This window comes from Gallus gallus, chromosome 28 (genome assembly GCF_016699485.2).
Source record: "Gallus gallus isolate bGalGal1 chromosome 28, bGalGal1.mat.broiler.GRCg7b, whole genome shotgun sequence".
NCBI classification, from domain to species: domain Eukaryota; kingdom Metazoa; phylum Chordata; class Aves; order Galliformes; family Phasianidae; genus Gallus; species Gallus gallus.
Genome location: NC_052559.1, coordinates 3665720 through 3681791, shown reverse-complemented (window position 1 = coordinate 3681791; position 16072 = coordinate 3665720). Strand labels below are relative to the sequence as shown.

The following is a 16072-nucleotide window of genomic DNA, read 5'->3' as shown; positions in this document are numbered from 1 at the left end:
CAGGACTGGGGTGCAGGGGTCCCACTTGCAGCAGGGGGGGCTGCACCTCAGGGCCCCCCAGCATAGGGCTCCCTGCCTGGTGCCTGCAGCTGGGCCTTGGTTGGTTGGGGGGGGGGGGGGGGGGCTGGCTAAGGGCCAGCACGGGGCTGGCAGCAGCTGTGGCCCCCCCAGGGACATCCCAGGCCCTTAACTCCCTGTGTGCCGTGTCGGGCTGTGCTGCTGTGTGTGATACCTATGGGTCGGGAGACCCTGGGGGGGGGCAGGGTCTTCTCTGAGGGGGGGCACAGCGAGATGCCAGGAATGGACCCCCCCCACCCCCCTTTGGTCATAGCAACTCCATCAGCACCAGACCCCGTATCACCCCACAGTGTTGAGGCTGAGGTCAGACATGGGGTCACATTCATTACCCCCCTCCCTCCGTCTTAACCCCCCCACCCCCCCACAGGCTGAACCTCCCCCGCCGCTCGGCGCACCGCGGGCCCCCAAGGGTTAAGCGGGAGATTGGGGAGGGCTGGGCGCACCTTTGGGGCTGGATATTAATAACGCAGCGGGGAGGGACGGGAGGCGAGCGGGAGGGGAGCGCGGCCGCCCGCCCCGGGAGCTGCGCACGCGATGCCCGCTCGGCCGGGGGGGTCCTGAGCTGCTGCCTGCCTGCCCGGCCCCATAGCAGAACCTCTGGGCTGGGACTGACCGCCGGCCCCGCAGGGTGCACCTCTGGGTGCTGGTGCTGCAGCGGGGTTAGGCATGGCTGTAATAGGGCGGCGGGACGGCCTGGCACCCCGTGCCCACCCCGGGGGACCCCACGGTGCCGGGTAAGCCCCTGCGTTCTGCTGAATCCCTCGTAGCCTTCTGCCCGCTCTGCTGGGGGGAGGTGGGCTGTGGGACCCCCCCCTCCCCCCCTGCTGCCCCACGGGTGTGCAGAGCTCTGCTTCACCCCGGGGAAACTGAGGCACGTGGTGCCGTCCTGCATCACGTCGGGGTTGGGCATCATCCGCCCCTCGCTGGGGTCTGACCCCTCTGCCCCCATGGGCTGTCCCTGACCCCTATGGGAAAACTGGGGGTGTGTGTGGGGGGGTCCGGCTGTGCTGCTGCTGCCCGTGTGGGGTTGGGGTGCAGGAGGGGATTTGTGCCCCCAGGGACCCCGATCCCCGTGGGTGCAGCGGGGGGGGAGGAAACCGGCTCAGCCAGGGGATTCCCAGGCACGGCTCTGGCCCTGCTGCAGGGATGGGGCCCCCGCACCCCTTTGCTGCGTGGGGTGGTTTGGGGGCGGTGGGGCGGTTTTGCGGATGTGGGGTGGTTTGAGGCCATGCGGTGGTTTAGGACCACAGGAAACGGGTGTCTGCGGGCAGTGGGGTGTTTGGGGTCAGGTGCTGTGGGGACGGGGCGTAGAGCAGCCCTACGGCACCCCCTGCGTTGCTCACAGAGTGCAGATCCGGATCCGGGCGCACTGCTCAGGGTGCGACACTGAGTCACAGCCGCACCGCCGCCTCCACCGCGCAGGTCCCATCCTGCACCGCAGCCCGGCAGGCAGTGCGGTGTGTGGGGCCGTGTGGGGCGCACGGAGCTGTGCCGAGCACAGCGCCATGGGGGTGATGGCACTGCCTGTGGGGCTGCGCCCACCTCGGTGGCACAGTAGAGGGCACAGAGGCACCGCACCCCTGGGACCTTCCTGCGCCGTCTCAGCTTGGGGTCACCCCATCACACCACATCGCACCACAGTAGTTGTGGGGTACCCTCATTGTCTCTCCTCCACAGGTCCTGGTGGCCGTGGCGGGCGCTGCTCCTGGCCTGGCTCAGCCTGGGCTGTGGCATCGGCACCACACAGGTGAGGGTTGGGGGCACAGGGCTGCTCTGACCGTGCATCGGCCCCAGTCCTGACTGCCCCCTTCCTCCATTCAGGTCCCAGCTCCAGGAGAAGCAATGTGGGGCCCTGAGCCCCCCAGCCGCACTCGGCCCCGCCGGCAGTCAGCCCATGGTGCGTGGGGGTCGTGGGGGCCATGGAGTGCCTGCTCCAGCTCCTGCGGGGACGGCGTTGCGCTCCGCACCCGGAGGTGTCTGCGGTGAGTGGGGAGGGCGGTGCAGCCCCCGGTGTGTCCCCATACCCAGAACCCCACAGCACCTGGGCACCGTCCCACACGATGCTTCAGAATGGTTTCAGAGGGGGAGGGATGGGGGAGGCAGCAGGTGCTGGATTTGGCTGTCTGCATTGGGAGAGGTGGGACACGGCCCCATATGGGACGCTGTGGTGCCGCTCTTATTTGTGCATCACTCCCAGCCCAGCTGGAGCATCCCAGCCCCACAAGAAGTCTCCGTGGGGTCACTGGGCTGCATGGGGCTGCCTTAATCCTAACAGTAACACTAATCCTAACCCTAACCCTAACACTAACCCTGCCCTGCTGATGCTATGCTGCAGCTCTGCCGAGGAGGAGCCGTGCATAGGGGACCAGCGGCAGTACCGGCTCTGCCAGCTCCAGGTGAGCATCCATGGTGCAGCACAGCACAGCACAGCATAGCACAGCACAGCACAGCACGGCCCCATGGGTTCCACATTCCAGGCCCTATTGCCCCATCGTGCTGTCCCCGCAGGGCTGCCCTGGCGGCTCAGTGCCGTTCCGTGCCATGCAGTGCTCCCTATACGACGACACACCCGTGCAGGGCATGCAGACCCGGCACCGCTGGGTGCCCTTCTATGGAGGTGAGCCCCAGGGCGTGGGGGCACCATCTGGGGCCCTGATGCCCCCCACCACTGGTGTCCCCTCCTTCCCTCTGGCTCTGCAGCCCCCAACGTCTGTGACCTCAACTGCTTGGCTGTGGGGCACAACTTCTACTACACCTTTGGCCGCGTGTTGGACGGCACCCGCTGCAGGCCCGGCTCCACGGATCTGTGCGTCGGTGGGCGCTGCCTGGTGGGTGTGCGTGGGGATGGGACCCCCCCCCAGCACCGGTCCCCGTCCCTGCCCTGACATCACATCTCTGCTCCTGCAGAGCGTTGGCTGTGATGGGATCCTGGGCACGGGAGCACAGCCCCGTGTCTGCAGCCGGTGCGGCGGTGGGCAGGATGGGTGCCTCTTTGTGCACCGGCTCTTCCAGGACACGGAGCCCTTCTCCGGTGAATGAACATTGCCCCGGCCCCTCCATGGGTGAATGCTTTGGCTCTTGGCTTCCCTGTTCTATTGCCCTCTGCCCGCGTTCCCTGCAACCCCCCATCACCTCTGGGGTGCTGCTATGATCTGGTGGTCCCCGGGGCTGTTCAGGGCTCTCCAGGATGCACCCAGGGCGGTCCACGTCCCCTGTTGGGGTCCTGGCTGTGGTGTGGGAATGCAGATGGCCACGCATGACCTGCATGTCCCACTGCATGGGGTCGGGCGGGGTCGATGCCATGGGGGTCCCCCACTGCCCACCTCCCCACCCACCTCTCCTCACTCACCCTGTGGGTGTCCCAGCTCTGGCCCTGCTGTCCCCATGATAACCCCTCGGGCTGCATTCCGCCCTGACTCCCTGCCCACCTCCAGGTCATTTTGGGTACATGAATGTGACCAAGATTCCCGCTGGGGCCACCAACATCAAGGTGACGGACAAGAGCCGCAACTTTCTTGGTAGGACGTGTTCTGTCCCCTCCCAGTCTGTCCCAGTCCATCCTATGGCCACGGGTAACTGTGCAGCACCGCTCCCCCCACTCTGTGTGTGCAACGCTCCCCATCTCAGGGCACTTCCAGAGGGGGTGACCCCAAGTTTCAGGCCAGTGCAGGGCCACTACGGGACCCATCCCCAGGGGGTTGGGGAGCTCTGCCCTCGGGATCCATCTGTGCCACGGGACTGCAGCCAATCCTGCCATAGATGTAGCACATCTATTCCCCACACCCCACATGCAGTGTTCCCAACCCTTGCTGCCCTCCTGGGGGCCTCCAATGGGGGCTCGGTGCCCCCTCCCAGCTCAGCCCGGTGTGGAGGTCCCGGGGCCATGCGTGGCTCAGCCCAGATGCGCTCCCTCCCGCAGCCCTGATGAGGAGCGACGGACACTACGTGCTCAATGGGGACTGGTCCATCGCCTGGCCGGGGCCCTACGAGGTGGCCGGCACACAGCTGCTCTACGCCCGCAGCCCTGACGGCACCGAGAGCCTGGAGGCACCGGGACCCACAGACGAGGACCTCCATGTGCTGGTGGGGAGCGGGGGAAGTGCGGAGATGCGGGCAGCAGCCCCCAGCCGCAGCGATCCCCTTAGCTCTGCCCCTGGATGCACAGGTGCTGCTGCAGGAGCCCAACCCAGGCATTGAGTACGAGTTCTGGCTGCCCCGCGGGCACCCCCAGCACAGCATGGTGGACACCAGCGCCCTGCGGCAGCCCCAACCCCGTGGAGCTGGCAGCCCCCCGCCCGCTGAGCCCCCACTCCCCACGGTGCCCCCCAGGGCCCGGGACCCCATCACAGAGCCACTGCCACCGCGAAGCCCCCCTGGGGTCAGATCTGCTGCAGGTGACCTCCCACATCCTCCCACACCCCCGGGCTGTGCTGGAGTCCAGAAGTGCCCCCCTTCTCCTTAAGGGATGTGGTCCCATGGGGGGGGTTTTGGGTGCCACATCCCAGCCTTCGTCCCCGCAGGGCGATGCGGGCGGTGCCACCCACCCAAGGGGCGCTCTCAGCGCATCCGGCACTTCTGCCAGAGTGACTTCGGTGAGCAGCGGTGGGTGGGGGGCAGGGCGGGGGGGGGGGAGGGGGGGGAGCAACACCCGACGTGATGCCCCGCTCAGTGCACCCCACTCCCACCCTGCAGTGTTCCGAGCACGGATCCTGGCGCGGCGCTCGGTGGGGCAGGAGATGCGCTACGAGGTGCAGGTGGTGACGCCGTACCGGCACCGCTTCCCCATGGTACCACGGGAGTACGTCTGGGTGCCCGACACGTGCGGCTGCCCCACGCTGCTGGGGGGCCACGACTACGTGCTGATGGCACGGCGCCACGTCAACTACGAGCACACGTTGAACCGCATCCTGCTGCAACGAGACGGCTACGCACGGCCCTGGTCACCCCGCGAGGAGCGCGCGGTGCGGGACGCGGGACGGCACTGTGCCCACCTGCGCTGAGCCAGCAGGGATGGGGGACCCCATGGGGGATGGGGATGATGCAGGGATGGGGGACCCCTCCTGCCGTGCTGGGGGCCCTCTGAGGCCCTTGGCGTGGTCATGGAGTGGCCCCGTCCTGTGCTGTGCCGTCCCCGGTGGGCGTTCGGATGGGGGGTGGCGGAGGGGAGTGGTAATTTATTGTTTTTGCAGAAAATAAACCTATATCTATCGCTCGCTTGCTGCGTGTCCCTGTCCTGGTTGGAACAAACCCAGGCTGTTCTGTATGCCCCCCCACCCCGGGGTGCCGTCCTGTGTCCCCACACTGAGCCCCCCGAGCAGCACTTCGCCGTGCCCACCCCCACGTGGCCGCCCGCCAGGCTGCGCCTCTCGGGGTCGGGGACCTCCGCTTATCTCCCTTCCGGCGGAGGCGCGGGTCCGTGGCTGTGCCGTAACCCAAGCCGTGCTCTGGCTGTGTCCCACGGGGGGCCCACAGATGGGGACGGGGATGGGGACACCCCAGGGAACGTCACGCCATGGGCACAGCGTGTTGGGATCAGCCCGGGTGGTGCCAAGTGCTTTGGAGCACAGGTGAGGCGCGTTGCAGTGGTTAGGGGCAGGAGGCTGCTGGTGCCCAATAAAAGTGCTCCTTCCAGCCAGCAGGGTTTGTCCCTGGGCATGGGGGGCTGCTCTGCTCTTCGGGGGGGTCCCCAGGCAGTGAGCAGTGCTGGGCAGCTCTGTGCTGTCCCGTTTGGGCCCCCCATGCTGGGGGTCTCCCCACCCCGCTGTCTGGGGGCTTTGCTGCTCTCCGCATCTTCACTGTCACTGTGATGAGGCAGAGCTGCGCTGATGCGCTGGTTGTGCTGCAGCCCAGCTGCTCTCCTTGCTCAGGAGGCTGCCAATGGGACCCAGCACCAAGCGGTGGGAGAAGCCCTCCTGCTCCTGGGACAGCTCAGGTGCACGGTGAGGATGGGGTTGGGATCTGGGCTGGGGCTGTATGAGCTGGGGCTGCTCTCGGCCACACGCAGCCCTCCCCGTCCCCACCTCTCCCCCAGTGCGACGTGCTCAGTGTCAGTTCTGCACTGCAGGCTGCACGCTGGGGATGGGACAGCCCGTAGGGGGGGAGGGAGACCCCCAGGGAGGGTCCCTGCCTCCTGCCAGGCCGGGGGCCAGCACAGCTGCAGGCAGCGTGCTGTGATGGGAACGCAGCTCCCTGGTGATTGCACGCTTGGACAAAGGTCTCACTCTCCTCGGTGACGTCTGTGTGTGCCCCAGCTGTGCAAACACGCTGAGCCCAGGGATGGCACGACAGGTACAGGACTGATGGCCAACACCCGGCGATGCTGCACTTCTCTGCTCCGTGCCCATGTCCTGCAGTGGTGGCTGACCCCCATTTGGCAGTGATGTCCCCAGGAGGGCCCCCGCTGGCAGAGGTCCCCACGCTGTCCCAGCCCGGCGCTGTGCTGCGTGCTGGGGCGCAGCTGTGCCGTGCTGCTGGGACACAGGGCGCTGTGGTGTGCAGTGGCCCCAGGCACGTTCCTGAAGGCTGAACCGTGTGCCAGCACTGCAGCACGGATTGGGGCTGCCCTCCACGAGCAGCAACACAGCACCCAGCTCCTGCTCCCTGTCCACATGTGGGCTTTTGGCCCTTCCAGCACAGGACGCGTTTGCTCGGGTGCAGCTGTTTGGAGGGACATCACATCTCCTCCCCACCCCTCTGCATCTGGGAAAGGCCATGGGGTCTGTGCTCTGCTCCCTCTGGACATCACTGCAATGAACCAGCGCTGTGTCCGGCACTGCCTCAGTGCTGGGGGTGCAGGGATGAGGCAGCAGGGGACGGCAGCCACCGCTGTGCCCGTATCCACACATGGAGCTGAGTGGGAGCAGCCCATAAAGACAACAAGAGGCTTTATTTTGGGAGAGGGGTACGGATGGCTGCGGCCCAGGCTGCTGTCACCGTGCCCCAGCCCAGCAGCGACCTGCACAGCCAGCCAGCACACACAGCCACGCGGTACGGAACACACAGGACACGACGGCAAAGAGGATGGCGGTCTCGCAGAGCAGGAGGACGATGGGGAGGAGGTTCCTGTGCTGCCCTTCCTGGGGGGAGAGGTCCTGAGGAGCGGAGCAGGAGTGGGTGCGCTCATCATAGGTGTGGGCAGCGGGGCAGGAGGTGCAGTTGTTGGCCGAGGTGCCCTGGCACGTGTAGCAGGAGTGGTGGCAGCGGGCGCAGGTGAGGGATGCGTGCGTGGCGCTCCGGGAGCGGCCGTAGGAGCGGGGTGGGCAGTAGGACAGGCAGGAGCGCTGGTAGGCGTAGAAGGAGCCACTGCACTCTGCAAAGGGATGGGGGTGTGAGCGGGGATATGGGACCGCCTGGAGGCACTCAGGAGCTGAGAGCACCGTCCCCTCCTGCCCGAAGTCACGGTGAGGGATGCGCTCACCCTCGCATGCTCCCTGCGCGTCCCACTTGGTGCACTCAGCTGTAGTGGGGGCTGAGAAGCGCCTGGCCATCATGTCCTCATCTGTGCCGTGCAGGTGCAGGATGAAGCTGGTCAGCGTGCCTGGTGGTGGGAGGAAGAGGACACGGTGCTGGGTGGCAGCCACACGTCCCCAACCCGTGTCCTTGGTGGTGGATGTGGGGTTGGAAGCTGCAGGGCCAGCAATGCTTCTATCGGGCTGTGTGGGAGACCCCAAAGTACAGCCCCAATAGAGACAGGGCTCTCCCAGGGGTTGTGCCCAGGGAGGAGCAGAGAGAGGACAGTCAGATGCCAACCAAATGGAGAAGGGAGGGGAGGGGACGAAGCACTGGGTGGTACTGGTGGATGGGTTCGTCCCCCCCCAGTGCCCACCTGTGTTGTAGGCATCACCCTTGTTCTCCAGCAGCAGCGTCCAGGTCCCGTCAGGGTTCTCATCCCAGAAATGTGTGGACATGAAGGTCCAGTCCTTGTAGCCCTGCTGGCTGGTGTCGTATGGGCTGCGGGCAGACATGGGGGGGGCTGCAGGGGGTGCAGCCCAAAGGGGCTCCGCAGACACTCTGGGCTGAGCATAACGGGGCACTGCTGGGGCTCAGCACAGCCCATACCGCACGGTCACCAGTGTGGATGTGGTCCCCATGGGGCTCCTCAGTGTGACCCGGAGGTCCCCCCGGCGGCTGTAGCTCAATGAGAGCTGCACCTGGACGTGCTCCAGGGAGCGGATGCTGCTGGTCCTCCCCGAGCAGGAGGAGGTGTCTGCAGAGACGGTGAGTTTGGAGCCGATGTTCCTGATGGGCACAAGAAGGGGTGAGAGCATCACCCTCCCCCTCCCCCCCCCCCCCCGGTGGGCACCCTGCCCTCTGCTGTGGCTCCAACCACAGCCCTGTGCTGACAGCAGAAGCCAACTCCTGGCATGCAGTTCCTGCATCGGACGCAGCACGGCTTTGCTCCAAGCAAGCCCCTGCATGAGGTCGGAGCCAGGGGACCTCATTCCTTACCGGGGGGCGTGGAGAGCTTCGATGGAACACCTCTGCTGAGGCCGCGTTCCTGCCCACGCCTGGGCCAGCTCCACCAGCAGAGCAGCATCCAGCAGCCCGTAGCCGTAGTGGTGGCTCACTGGGATGTGGGAGAAGGGGCCACGTGAGCCCCTCTGCTCTGCGGGCTGGTTGAAGCCAGCAGCCACAGACTCACCCTTGCGCCCGACCCCATTCACAGCCCAATCCTCTGCCTGCAGGTGAGCGGGTCGGGAGGCCCTGACCGCCAGGTGCTGCACATCACGCCAGGTCAGTGCTGGGCTGGGAGCGAGAGGGCGTTGGGGCAGAGGGCTCTGCTTTAGGGGGAGCTCTGGGGGCGGCCCCCCCAGCACCTACTTGGCCTCCAGAGCGAGGGCAACCATTCCTGCAGCCAGCGGGGCTGAGGCGGAGCTGCCTGCGTGTCTGTCGGTGCAGCGGTGGTGCAGATCAGTGGTCACCTGGGGGGGGGGGGAAGGGGGTGGGGGTTTGTCCTTTGTCCCCTGCTGGGTGACACAGCCTGGTCCCTCCATGCCCCAGCACAGAGACTTGGATGGAAGTGCCTCCTCCTGCCCAGCTTGGGGGGGGGGGGGGGCTCGGGCATGCTGGGGGGGCACTCACAATCTGTGCTTTGCTGCTGGTGCTGCTGCTGTAGGTGGTGGTGAGGGTGGAGGCGCAGGGTTCGCTGTAGCGGGGCCGCCGGCCACTGGCAAAGGCACTGCCCACCGTCAGGGTGTAGATGCTGTTGGTGTACCCATCGCAGTTGCAGTTGTCATAATTGATGCCACCGTTGCCGGAGGCCCAGATGAAGATGGAGCCGAGCCCCCCACGCCCCTGGGACAGGGAGAGGATGAGCAGGAGATGGCCTCGTCACCATCCAGCTCTGTGCTGGAGAACCCAGAGCATCCCTGCTGTGACGGCACCAGCAAGCCACTGCTCCGGTCCGGAGCCAGCAAACTTACAGGGCGCAAACCTACAGGGCACCGTATGCTGTGCTTACTTTAGTGATCCCATTGTGGAAGGCTTTCAGGGCCAGCACACCCGGCCCGTCCACGTGCCTCCCATCGTCCAGAGGGCCCCAGCTGGCGCTGTAGATATGGATGTGCTGCGGCCGCAGGCTGAGGGACTGAGCCTCCACAATGTCCGTGATGGGACCGTCCAACATCCGCACACCTGGAGAGGTGATCTGGCAGTGAGGGCTCGTTGGGTCCAGCCAGCCCCAGCCCTGCCCTGCAGCCATCAGCTTCCTGCAGGTCAGTGCAGCCACTGCTGGATTACCGCTCCTTCTTAACCCCCGTGCAGTTCCCCCAGCTCTAACCCCATCTGGCACAGTCTCTTTGCAGGGAAGCTGGGCAGTGAGCAGGGCACCCATCCTGCAGGGTGTGGAGGCAGAGCCCTGCACTGCTGCTGGGCCTGCTGCAAGCCCGCAGCACCCTCTAGTGCTGTGCAAGCCCTCGGCTTCCCCTGGAGCAGCCCAGCAGCCGGGAAGCCCTCAGGGCTTCACATCCATGAAACATCATCCAGGGGTTCACCGATGACGTCCGAAGCACTGCTCTGAAGCCTCAGGTCCTGCAGCTCCCTGGCATTGCAGCGCTGTGGTGCTGATGGAGTCAGCCTGAGGGTTGCAGGCTGTAGGCACGCGCTCCTCCAGGTGCCCAGGCTGGCTCGTGCCTCCTTCCCGTGCCGAGCAGCAGGAGGAGGAATTGCTCACCTCCAATTTTTGCATTGTATGCAATGCCTGCGCCGCAGATCCCGTTGTTGGCTACGGCTGCTGCCTCTCCTGCACAGCGCGTCCCGTGCCTGGGGGGCAGACACAGGAGATCCATCCTTGGGGTGGGGGCTGGGGGCTGGCACGGCTCTGCTCCCAGCACGGGAGGGGATTTCCATGCAGAACCAGAGGACAAAACTCACCGGTTCTCATCCCAGGCGTCGTACCTGGGCTGGGGGTCGGGGTCGTTGCTGTTGAAGTCGTAACTGGCGAGGGGATCCTAGTGCAAAACGGGGCACCGGCGTGACCAAATCCCATGGTGAAGAGGAGCTGTGCCAGCTCGGGGCAGACACCCAGCCCAGGGAGGTCCCTGCATGCCCACTGACTGCATTGGCCTCGCCTGAACCTGCTGGGCTCAACCAAACCCACACTGCTGTGGACTGATTAAGGTTCCCACCCGTCCTCTTTTCTCTCTGAGCACGTGGGAGCTTACAAGCTCTACTTGCTTTGCAGCTTGCTGTAATTACATCTGACTGTTCTAGGGGCTCGTCCGTGCACGAGTTCTAACATTTCCTTGATGTGAGAAATGATGGCAGAGCCCTTTGATCCAACCACGGCGAGGCTGAATTCCCACCACGGGGTCCCGTGGGCTGCAGAGCTGCGCCATCCCCTCCCAGCCCCAAAGCTCAGAGCTCTGCCCCGGGGGGGGGGGGAGCATAGTTACATAGTTGGCAGCCAGGTCAGGGTGGTCCTTCTCAATGCCATCATCCAGGATGGACAGCACGACCCCCCGGCCCGTGTAGCCTTTGCTCCAAGCAGCGAGGATGTTGAGATCAAAGCCGATGTCGTTGTTCTGGGAAGCAGATGGGGATCAATGGGTGCAGAGCAGCGGGTGGAGGACGTCCTCCAAGGACCCTCCTGCTGTCTCATCGCTGCCAGCATTAGCCCTGCTTACGCTCAGGGCAGGCGATTTGCTTGAGGACATCGGGATTAGGTGGGAGGGCGGCACAGTCTCACCATGTACCACTGCTTGGGGAACCAGGGGTCCGTGGGCACCACGCTGCCGCTCCTCTTGGCTCGGCTCTTCACCGTCTGCTGCTCAAACCAGAGCACCTGGGTGGTGGGAAGCAGCGTTGTTGGCACCACGTGTGTCCCCATAGGGTCCACCTGGTCCACCATAGGGTCCACCATAGGGTCCACCTGGTCCACCATAGGGTCCACCAGAGCCCGGCCCCTACCTGTGGCTCCCTGCTCAGCCGCAGGCTCCAGCCCCAGTGCCTGCTCAGGGATGTCTGCCTGGAGCCGCGGTGCTGGAAGTGGTAGTAGGGCTCTCCCTCCAGCACCTGCAGTGAGGGCTGAGCTCAGGGGCTGCACGGAGATGGGTTGGAGGGGCGGGGATGTGAGCGCGCCAGCTCTGCTGGGTTGGGATGAGTGCTCAAACCCTGCAGGGCTCCAGGGTGGGGGGGGGGGGCCGCACTGGGTGTGCCAGAGGGTCACAGAAGCACAGGGCTGGAAGGGAGCACTGAGTCCAACCCCTCTGCCAAAGCGGGCTCCTACAGCAGGATGGCGCTGGAAGAGAGGGATGCTCTGCGGGATGGGGTTTGTGCGCGGGGCTCCGCCGCCCACCCGTGCTGCGTGGGGGGCCGCGAGGAGCTGCGCAGCCCTATAGGAACCCGCGTACCCCTCCACATCCCGCACCCCACCCGCAGCGGCTCGGACCTCACCTGCCCCGCGCAGAGCAGCCCGTGCCGCTGCGCCAACCGCCCCGCATCCCGCGGCCCCGCCGCCACCCGCACGGCCCAGCTGCTCACGTAGACGCGGGGCTGAGCGGCGGGCGCAGCCGGTGGGAGCCCCAAACCCGCCGGCAGCCCCAGACCCGCCCGCAGCCCCAGACCCAGCAGCAGCAGCCGCAGCCCCCACGCCGCCCCCAGGCCGGGCGGTGCCGCCATGCCCCGCGTTGCCATGGAGACGGCGACGCCACCGGCCCGGTCCGGCCCGCCCCGCCCCGCCCCGCACGGCGCCGCATCGGCCCCGGGGCCGCTCAGGGCCCGCAGCGATGGGCAGCGTTCAGCAGCGCCTGCAGCGCTTCCTCGACCGCCCCGGGCCGCTCTCCGACCTCCTGGGCCGCCTGGAGGCCCGCACCGGTGTCCGCCGGCTCTACCTGGCCACAGGTGCGCCCGCAGCCCCGCCGCGGGACCCCTTCCCCGCAGCCGAGGAGCCGCCCCACGGGGACCCCTCAGCCCCCTGCCCCGATTTCGGGTGCCCCCCCAGCCCCGGGGTGCGCTGACAGCCCCGCACTGCCCAGCAATGGGGCCCTGCTGCTGCCTGGGGAGGGGAGGGGGGGGGAGGGGAGCTGCCCAGGGGGGCCGTTGGGTACTCTGGGGGGTGGCAGCCCCCCCTCCCCTCTTCCCCCTTTCTTCCCCCCTTTCTTCCCCACTTTCTCCCCCACCCCCTTCCTTTGCCCCTTTCTGCCCCCCTTCCCCCCCCGGCCTCCTCCCCATCTCCCCCCCCTCCCTTTCTCCTCCCCCCTCCCCTCCTCCCCTCCCAGCCCCACTGGATGGGCTACACAGAGCCCACACCTGCCCAGGGTTGGTCCCCACATCCCCCTGCCCTGAGGAAGCCCGGCTGCAGCGTGGGACCAACCGCCCCCCCCCCCCCCCCCCACAGCAGGAGGGCAGAGGTCTGCTCGTTAACCAGGTGCTGTTTGTTCATTAATGAGAAGCCAGAGATATCTCCCCAAGGCGCCCATCCCGGCACCATTTGACCCCTCGGTGCGGCTGTCACCTCAGCCTTGGCCACGTCTGTGCCTTGGCCGTGTTTATGACTTGCCATCTGCCTCCACATTTCCTTATGGAACCTCCTTGGGAATGGAGGGGGGGGGAGGAGATCCAGGCTTCCCTGCTGTGCTCCCAGCCCGGTTCCTGGCCCCGTGGCTGCTGTAGAGCTTGGCTGCTCCGCTGGGAGACGCGTGCAGGAGCGGGCACGTGTTTGGAGCAGTGCTGGGCTGTCAGATGGCTGCTGCTGGGGCTCTGGTTGCACTTTGGGCTCTGGGTGATAAGGGACACAGCAGCAGCGTTGCTCCCGCAGCACAGCTCCGGTGGCTGCAAAGGTGAAGCTGGCACCGAACGGCAAATATCGGATTTCTTCCTCCCTTCCCCCGGCTCTGCAGCGGTCCTCCCTTTGTGTTGGGAGCCAAAAGGGGCTGCTCAGTGCCTTTTAGATCAGCACAGACCCTCTGGGCGGCACAGCTGGACCCTCTGCCTGCTAAAGGGCACCTGGGAGGGGGACAGCATCCCCTCTGTGACGCACCTGCAGGCTGCCTGTGCCCGTGGCTGGGGAGACCCCTTTGCCAAGCTCTCCATTCAGTGCTGCAAAGATGAGGCTTCAGTGGCCTCCTGTCCTGCATGGGGGGCAGGGATGGGGCTCTGGGGGTGGGCAGCGTGGGCAGCTCCTCCACCAGCCTGCTCAGGGTCCATAGAGCACACAATCCCTTCCTCTGCTGGATTTTTTTCCTCCTCCTGGGCTCACACTGGTGTCATTGTGGGTTTAGGACCCCAGGATGCATCTCCTTCCTGCCCTCCTTCACACAAGGCTCCTCTGTGCAAGCTGAGCCTCTCCTTTGTGTTTTGCTCTTACATAAATTTCTCTAGGGGGCTAAACTTAGCCCATGAAATCCATCCTAAGGCTCTTTAGGGAACGAAACCCAGAGCTGCCTGAACCTGCCTGCTTGTTTCCCTCAGAGGGAAGCTGTGGCTGCTCCCACGAGCTGGGAACAGCGCCCATCTCCTTGCAAAGCCCCGGGCCCAGAGGTGCCCACGCCAGCACAGAGCGTGGTGCAGATCTGCTGCTGTGAGCAGTGCAGGGATGAGCCGTCCCCTGTGCCCCTTTCCTCTAATTCACTGCCACAGACGGGCTAAGTCCCAGCTTTCCTGCCTGCTGTAGGATAAGGTGCTTATGCTGCTGGCAGTGTTGTAAGCGGGGCGTGCAGGAGCTGAGACGCCGCTGGGGTGGCACAGAAAGCACCGGGCTGTGTGCTCTGCTCCATTGCAGGGGTTTGGCAGCAAGTGCTCCTCTGAGGCGGCGCCTGGGGCCTGGGGAGGTGCCAAACAGCCGGCGCTTTGGCTGGTGTTTAATTTAACAATTTAATGTAACGACGGGGAAGCTGGGATTGGTGGCTCTCAGGGGGCTGAATCCTAACACGCTCAGCACGTGGACGCACAGGGCAGCGAGCAGAGGGCAGCAGGGAGGCACGCATCTCCCACCCAGGCAGGATGGGGGGGAGCTGCAGGGCTCTGCCACCCCCAACCCCCTGAATGCACTGTGTTTGCCGTGGACAAGTGAGCAAAGCACGACCTGCTGTGTGCACCCCTTGCTCCCAGCAGCGCAATGCAGCTCCCCGTGCTGAACCCCTGGCTCTTGGTTCTGTCCTGCAGGCTCCCTGACCTTCCTGGGGCTGTACCTGGTGTTTGGCTACGGTGCCTCGCTGGTCTGCAACCTCATTGGCTTCGCCTACCCTGCATATGTCTCGTAAGTATCGGCTCTACAGCCCTGGATGGGTAATGTGAGGAGGACAGAGCGCACTCCTGAAGCGCTGGGGCAGCAGGACCTGCTGTAGGGCAGGCACACTGCAAGGGCTGGGGACGTGGGGAGGCCGTGCCTGCTGTAGGAACCAACCTGCAGAAAGCAGTGACCCATCGCCCTCCCTCCCGCAGCATCAAAGCCATCGAGAGCTCCAGCAAGGAGGACGACACCACGTGGCTCACCTACTGGGTGGTGTACGGCGTCTTCAGTATAGCCGAGTTCTTCTCTGACATTTTCCTCTACTGGTTCCCCTTCTACTATGCTGGGAAGGTAACACCTTCATGGGGGCACGGGGGCTGCAGGCCCTGAAGCCCTCCCCCTCCTGGCTGAGCTTTTGGGGTTCATTTATTGAGCTTTGGGGACTCCAGAGAGCTCCAGCCTTGGGCAGGAGGGACCGGAGCACCCCAACAGCTGCACTGCTGTCCCAACCCGGCTCTGCAGCACTTCTCTCCCCAACAGTGCTTGTTCCTGGTGTGGTGCATGGCCCCGGTGTCCTGGAATGGCTCACAGGTGCTCTACCACAACGTCATCCGGCCCTGCTTCCTCAAACACCACCGTGCTGTGGACTCAGTGTTCAGTGACCTCAGCACCAAAGCACTGGATGCAGCCTCTGCCATCACCAGAGAAGGTAGTGCTGGGTCCATGCCCCCTCTGTGCCCCACACCCCTCCTGTTCCCCCCCCCCCCCAAGCGGAACCCCATCCCAGCCACGATGGCAGCCCAGCCCCTCTCGTTGTCTCTCTTCTTTCTACGCCTCCCGGAGCAGTTCTGCACACTCTGCTCAGCAGCAGAGCCCGGTTGGCGGCCGAGGTCGCCCCGCAGCTCAGCGTGGCCGTACGTAATAACCTCATTTCCACAGCCAGCGTGGAGCCCAAGCCCTGCTTCTGCAAGCCCTGCTCCCGCAAGCCCTCCTCCTGCAAGCCCTGCTCCTCTTGGCCCCACTCTTGCAGTCCACCCGGTTCCCCGCTGCAGATGTTCAGCAGGCTCTCCCCCCTCCCGCAGCCCCGCACATCCCCGTCCCGGTGGGCTCAGTGCGGGGTCCGACCCTCACCCGACGCTCTCTCTCTATCCCGCAGCCTCTGAGGCCGCCGTGAAGCTGGCACAGGAAGCGAAGAGCAAATGATGCACCGGGACAACGCCGGCCTGAGCCCGGCCCCCGCTCCCCTCGTCTCGGGTTCCCCCCCTCCCCCCCAAGTAAAGCGGCTCCCGATCCACTCCCGTCTGCTCCGCGCGCGCCGGGCCGGCG

General features: G+C 65.8%; 3 protein-coding genes across 6 annotated transcripts; 2 read left to right on the top strand and 1 right to left on the bottom strand.

Moving 5' to 3' along the window:
- The first annotated feature begins 559 nt into the window (after positions 1-559).
- Positions 560-5295, top strand: ADAMTSL5 (ADAMTS like 5). 3 transcript variants are annotated; one of them, XM_003642878.6, is made up of 12 exons: positions 560-812; positions 1756-1825; positions 1900-2060; positions 2414-2474; positions 2587-2695; positions 2779-2906; positions 2986-3109; positions 3513-3596; positions 3998-4161; positions 4244-4472; positions 4599-4670; positions 4771-5295. In XM_003642878.6, the coding sequence occupies exons 1-12, from the start codon at positions 745-747 to the stop codon at positions 5076-5078; spliced, it is 1578 nt and encodes a 525-aa protein (XP_003642926.2). In that variant the 5' UTR covers positions 560-744; the 3' UTR covers positions 5079-5295. The 3 variants fall into 3 exon arrangements, with proteins under 3 accessions (XP_003642926.2, XP_015155455.2, XP_015155456.2); XM_015299969.4 differs by having other exon boundaries at positions 4599-4680; XM_015299970.4 differs by having other exon boundaries at positions 4748-4988.
- Positions 5296-6945: 1650 nt separating this feature from the next.
- On the bottom strand, positions 6946-12210 carry PCSK4 (proprotein convertase subtilisin/kexin type 4). The gene is made up of 15 exons (XM_015299950.2): positions 11971-12210; positions 11485-11589; positions 11264-11359; positions 10971-11099; positions 10450-10526; positions 10250-10338; positions 9539-9711; positions 9160-9372; positions 8899-8999; positions 8720-8823; positions 8527-8644; positions 8137-8316; positions 7904-8028; positions 7496-7615; positions 6946-7387 (listed from the first exon to the last, which is right to left on the bottom strand). Exons 1-15 carry the CDS (start codon positions 12208-12210, stop codon positions 7008-7010), a joined length of 2250 nt encoding a protein of 749 aa, XP_015155436.2. The 3' UTR covers positions 6946-7007.
- On the top strand, positions 12179-16040 carry REEP6 (receptor accessory protein 6). Of its 2 annotated transcripts, none has more exons than XM_040653727.1 (5): positions 12179-12417; positions 14680-14802; positions 14959-15097; positions 15287-15455; positions 15903-16040. In XM_040653727.1, exons 1-5 carry the CDS (start codon positions 12194-12196, stop codon positions 15947-15949), a joined length of 702 nt encoding a protein of 233 aa, XP_040509661.1. In that variant the 5' UTR covers positions 12179-12193; the 3' UTR covers positions 15950-16040. The 2 variants fall into 2 exon arrangements, with proteins under 2 accessions (XP_040509661.1, XP_025000176.1); XM_025144408.3 differs by having other exon boundaries at positions 12299-12417; positions 14680-14773.
- Positions 16041-16072: the final 32 nt, after the last annotated feature.

Coding starts and splice junctions, on each gene's coding strand:
- ADAMTSL5 (XM_015299969.4), top strand. CDS start 745: ATGGCTGTAATAGGGCGGCGGGACGGCCTGGCACCCCGTGCCCACCCC. Junction 3,597..3,997: donor CAAGAGCCGCAACTTTCTTG/GTAGGACGTGTT, acceptor TCCCTCCCGCAG/CCCTGATGAGGAGCGACGGA. Junction 4,473..4,598: donor TGGGGTCAGATCTGCTGCAG/GTGACCTCCCAC, acceptor TCGTCCCCGCAG/GGCGATGCGGGCGGTGCCAC.
- REEP6 (XM_040653727.1), top strand. CDS start 12,194: ATGCCCCGCGTTGCCATGGAGACGGCGACGCCACCGGCCCGGTCCGGC. Junction 14,803..14,958: donor GGCTCTACAGCCCTGGATGG/GTAATGTGAGGA, acceptor TCCCTCCCGCAG/CATCAAAGCCATCGAGAGCT. Junction 15,456..15,902: donor CTCTGCCATCACCAGAGAAG/GTAGTGCTGGGT, acceptor TCTATCCCGCAG/CCTCTGAGGCCGCCGTGAAG.
- PCSK4 (XM_015299950.2), bottom strand. CDS start 12,210: ATGGCAACGCGGGGCATGGCGGCACCGCCCGGCCTGGGGGCGGCGTGG. Junction 10,527..10,970: donor CTGACCTGGCTGCCAACTAT/GTAACTATGCTC, acceptor GTTTTGCACTAG/GATCCCCTCGCCAGTTACGA. Junction 9,000..9,159: donor CCAGCAGCAAAGCACAGATT/GTGAGTGCCCCC, acceptor CCCCCCCCCCAG/GTGACCACTGATCTGCACCA.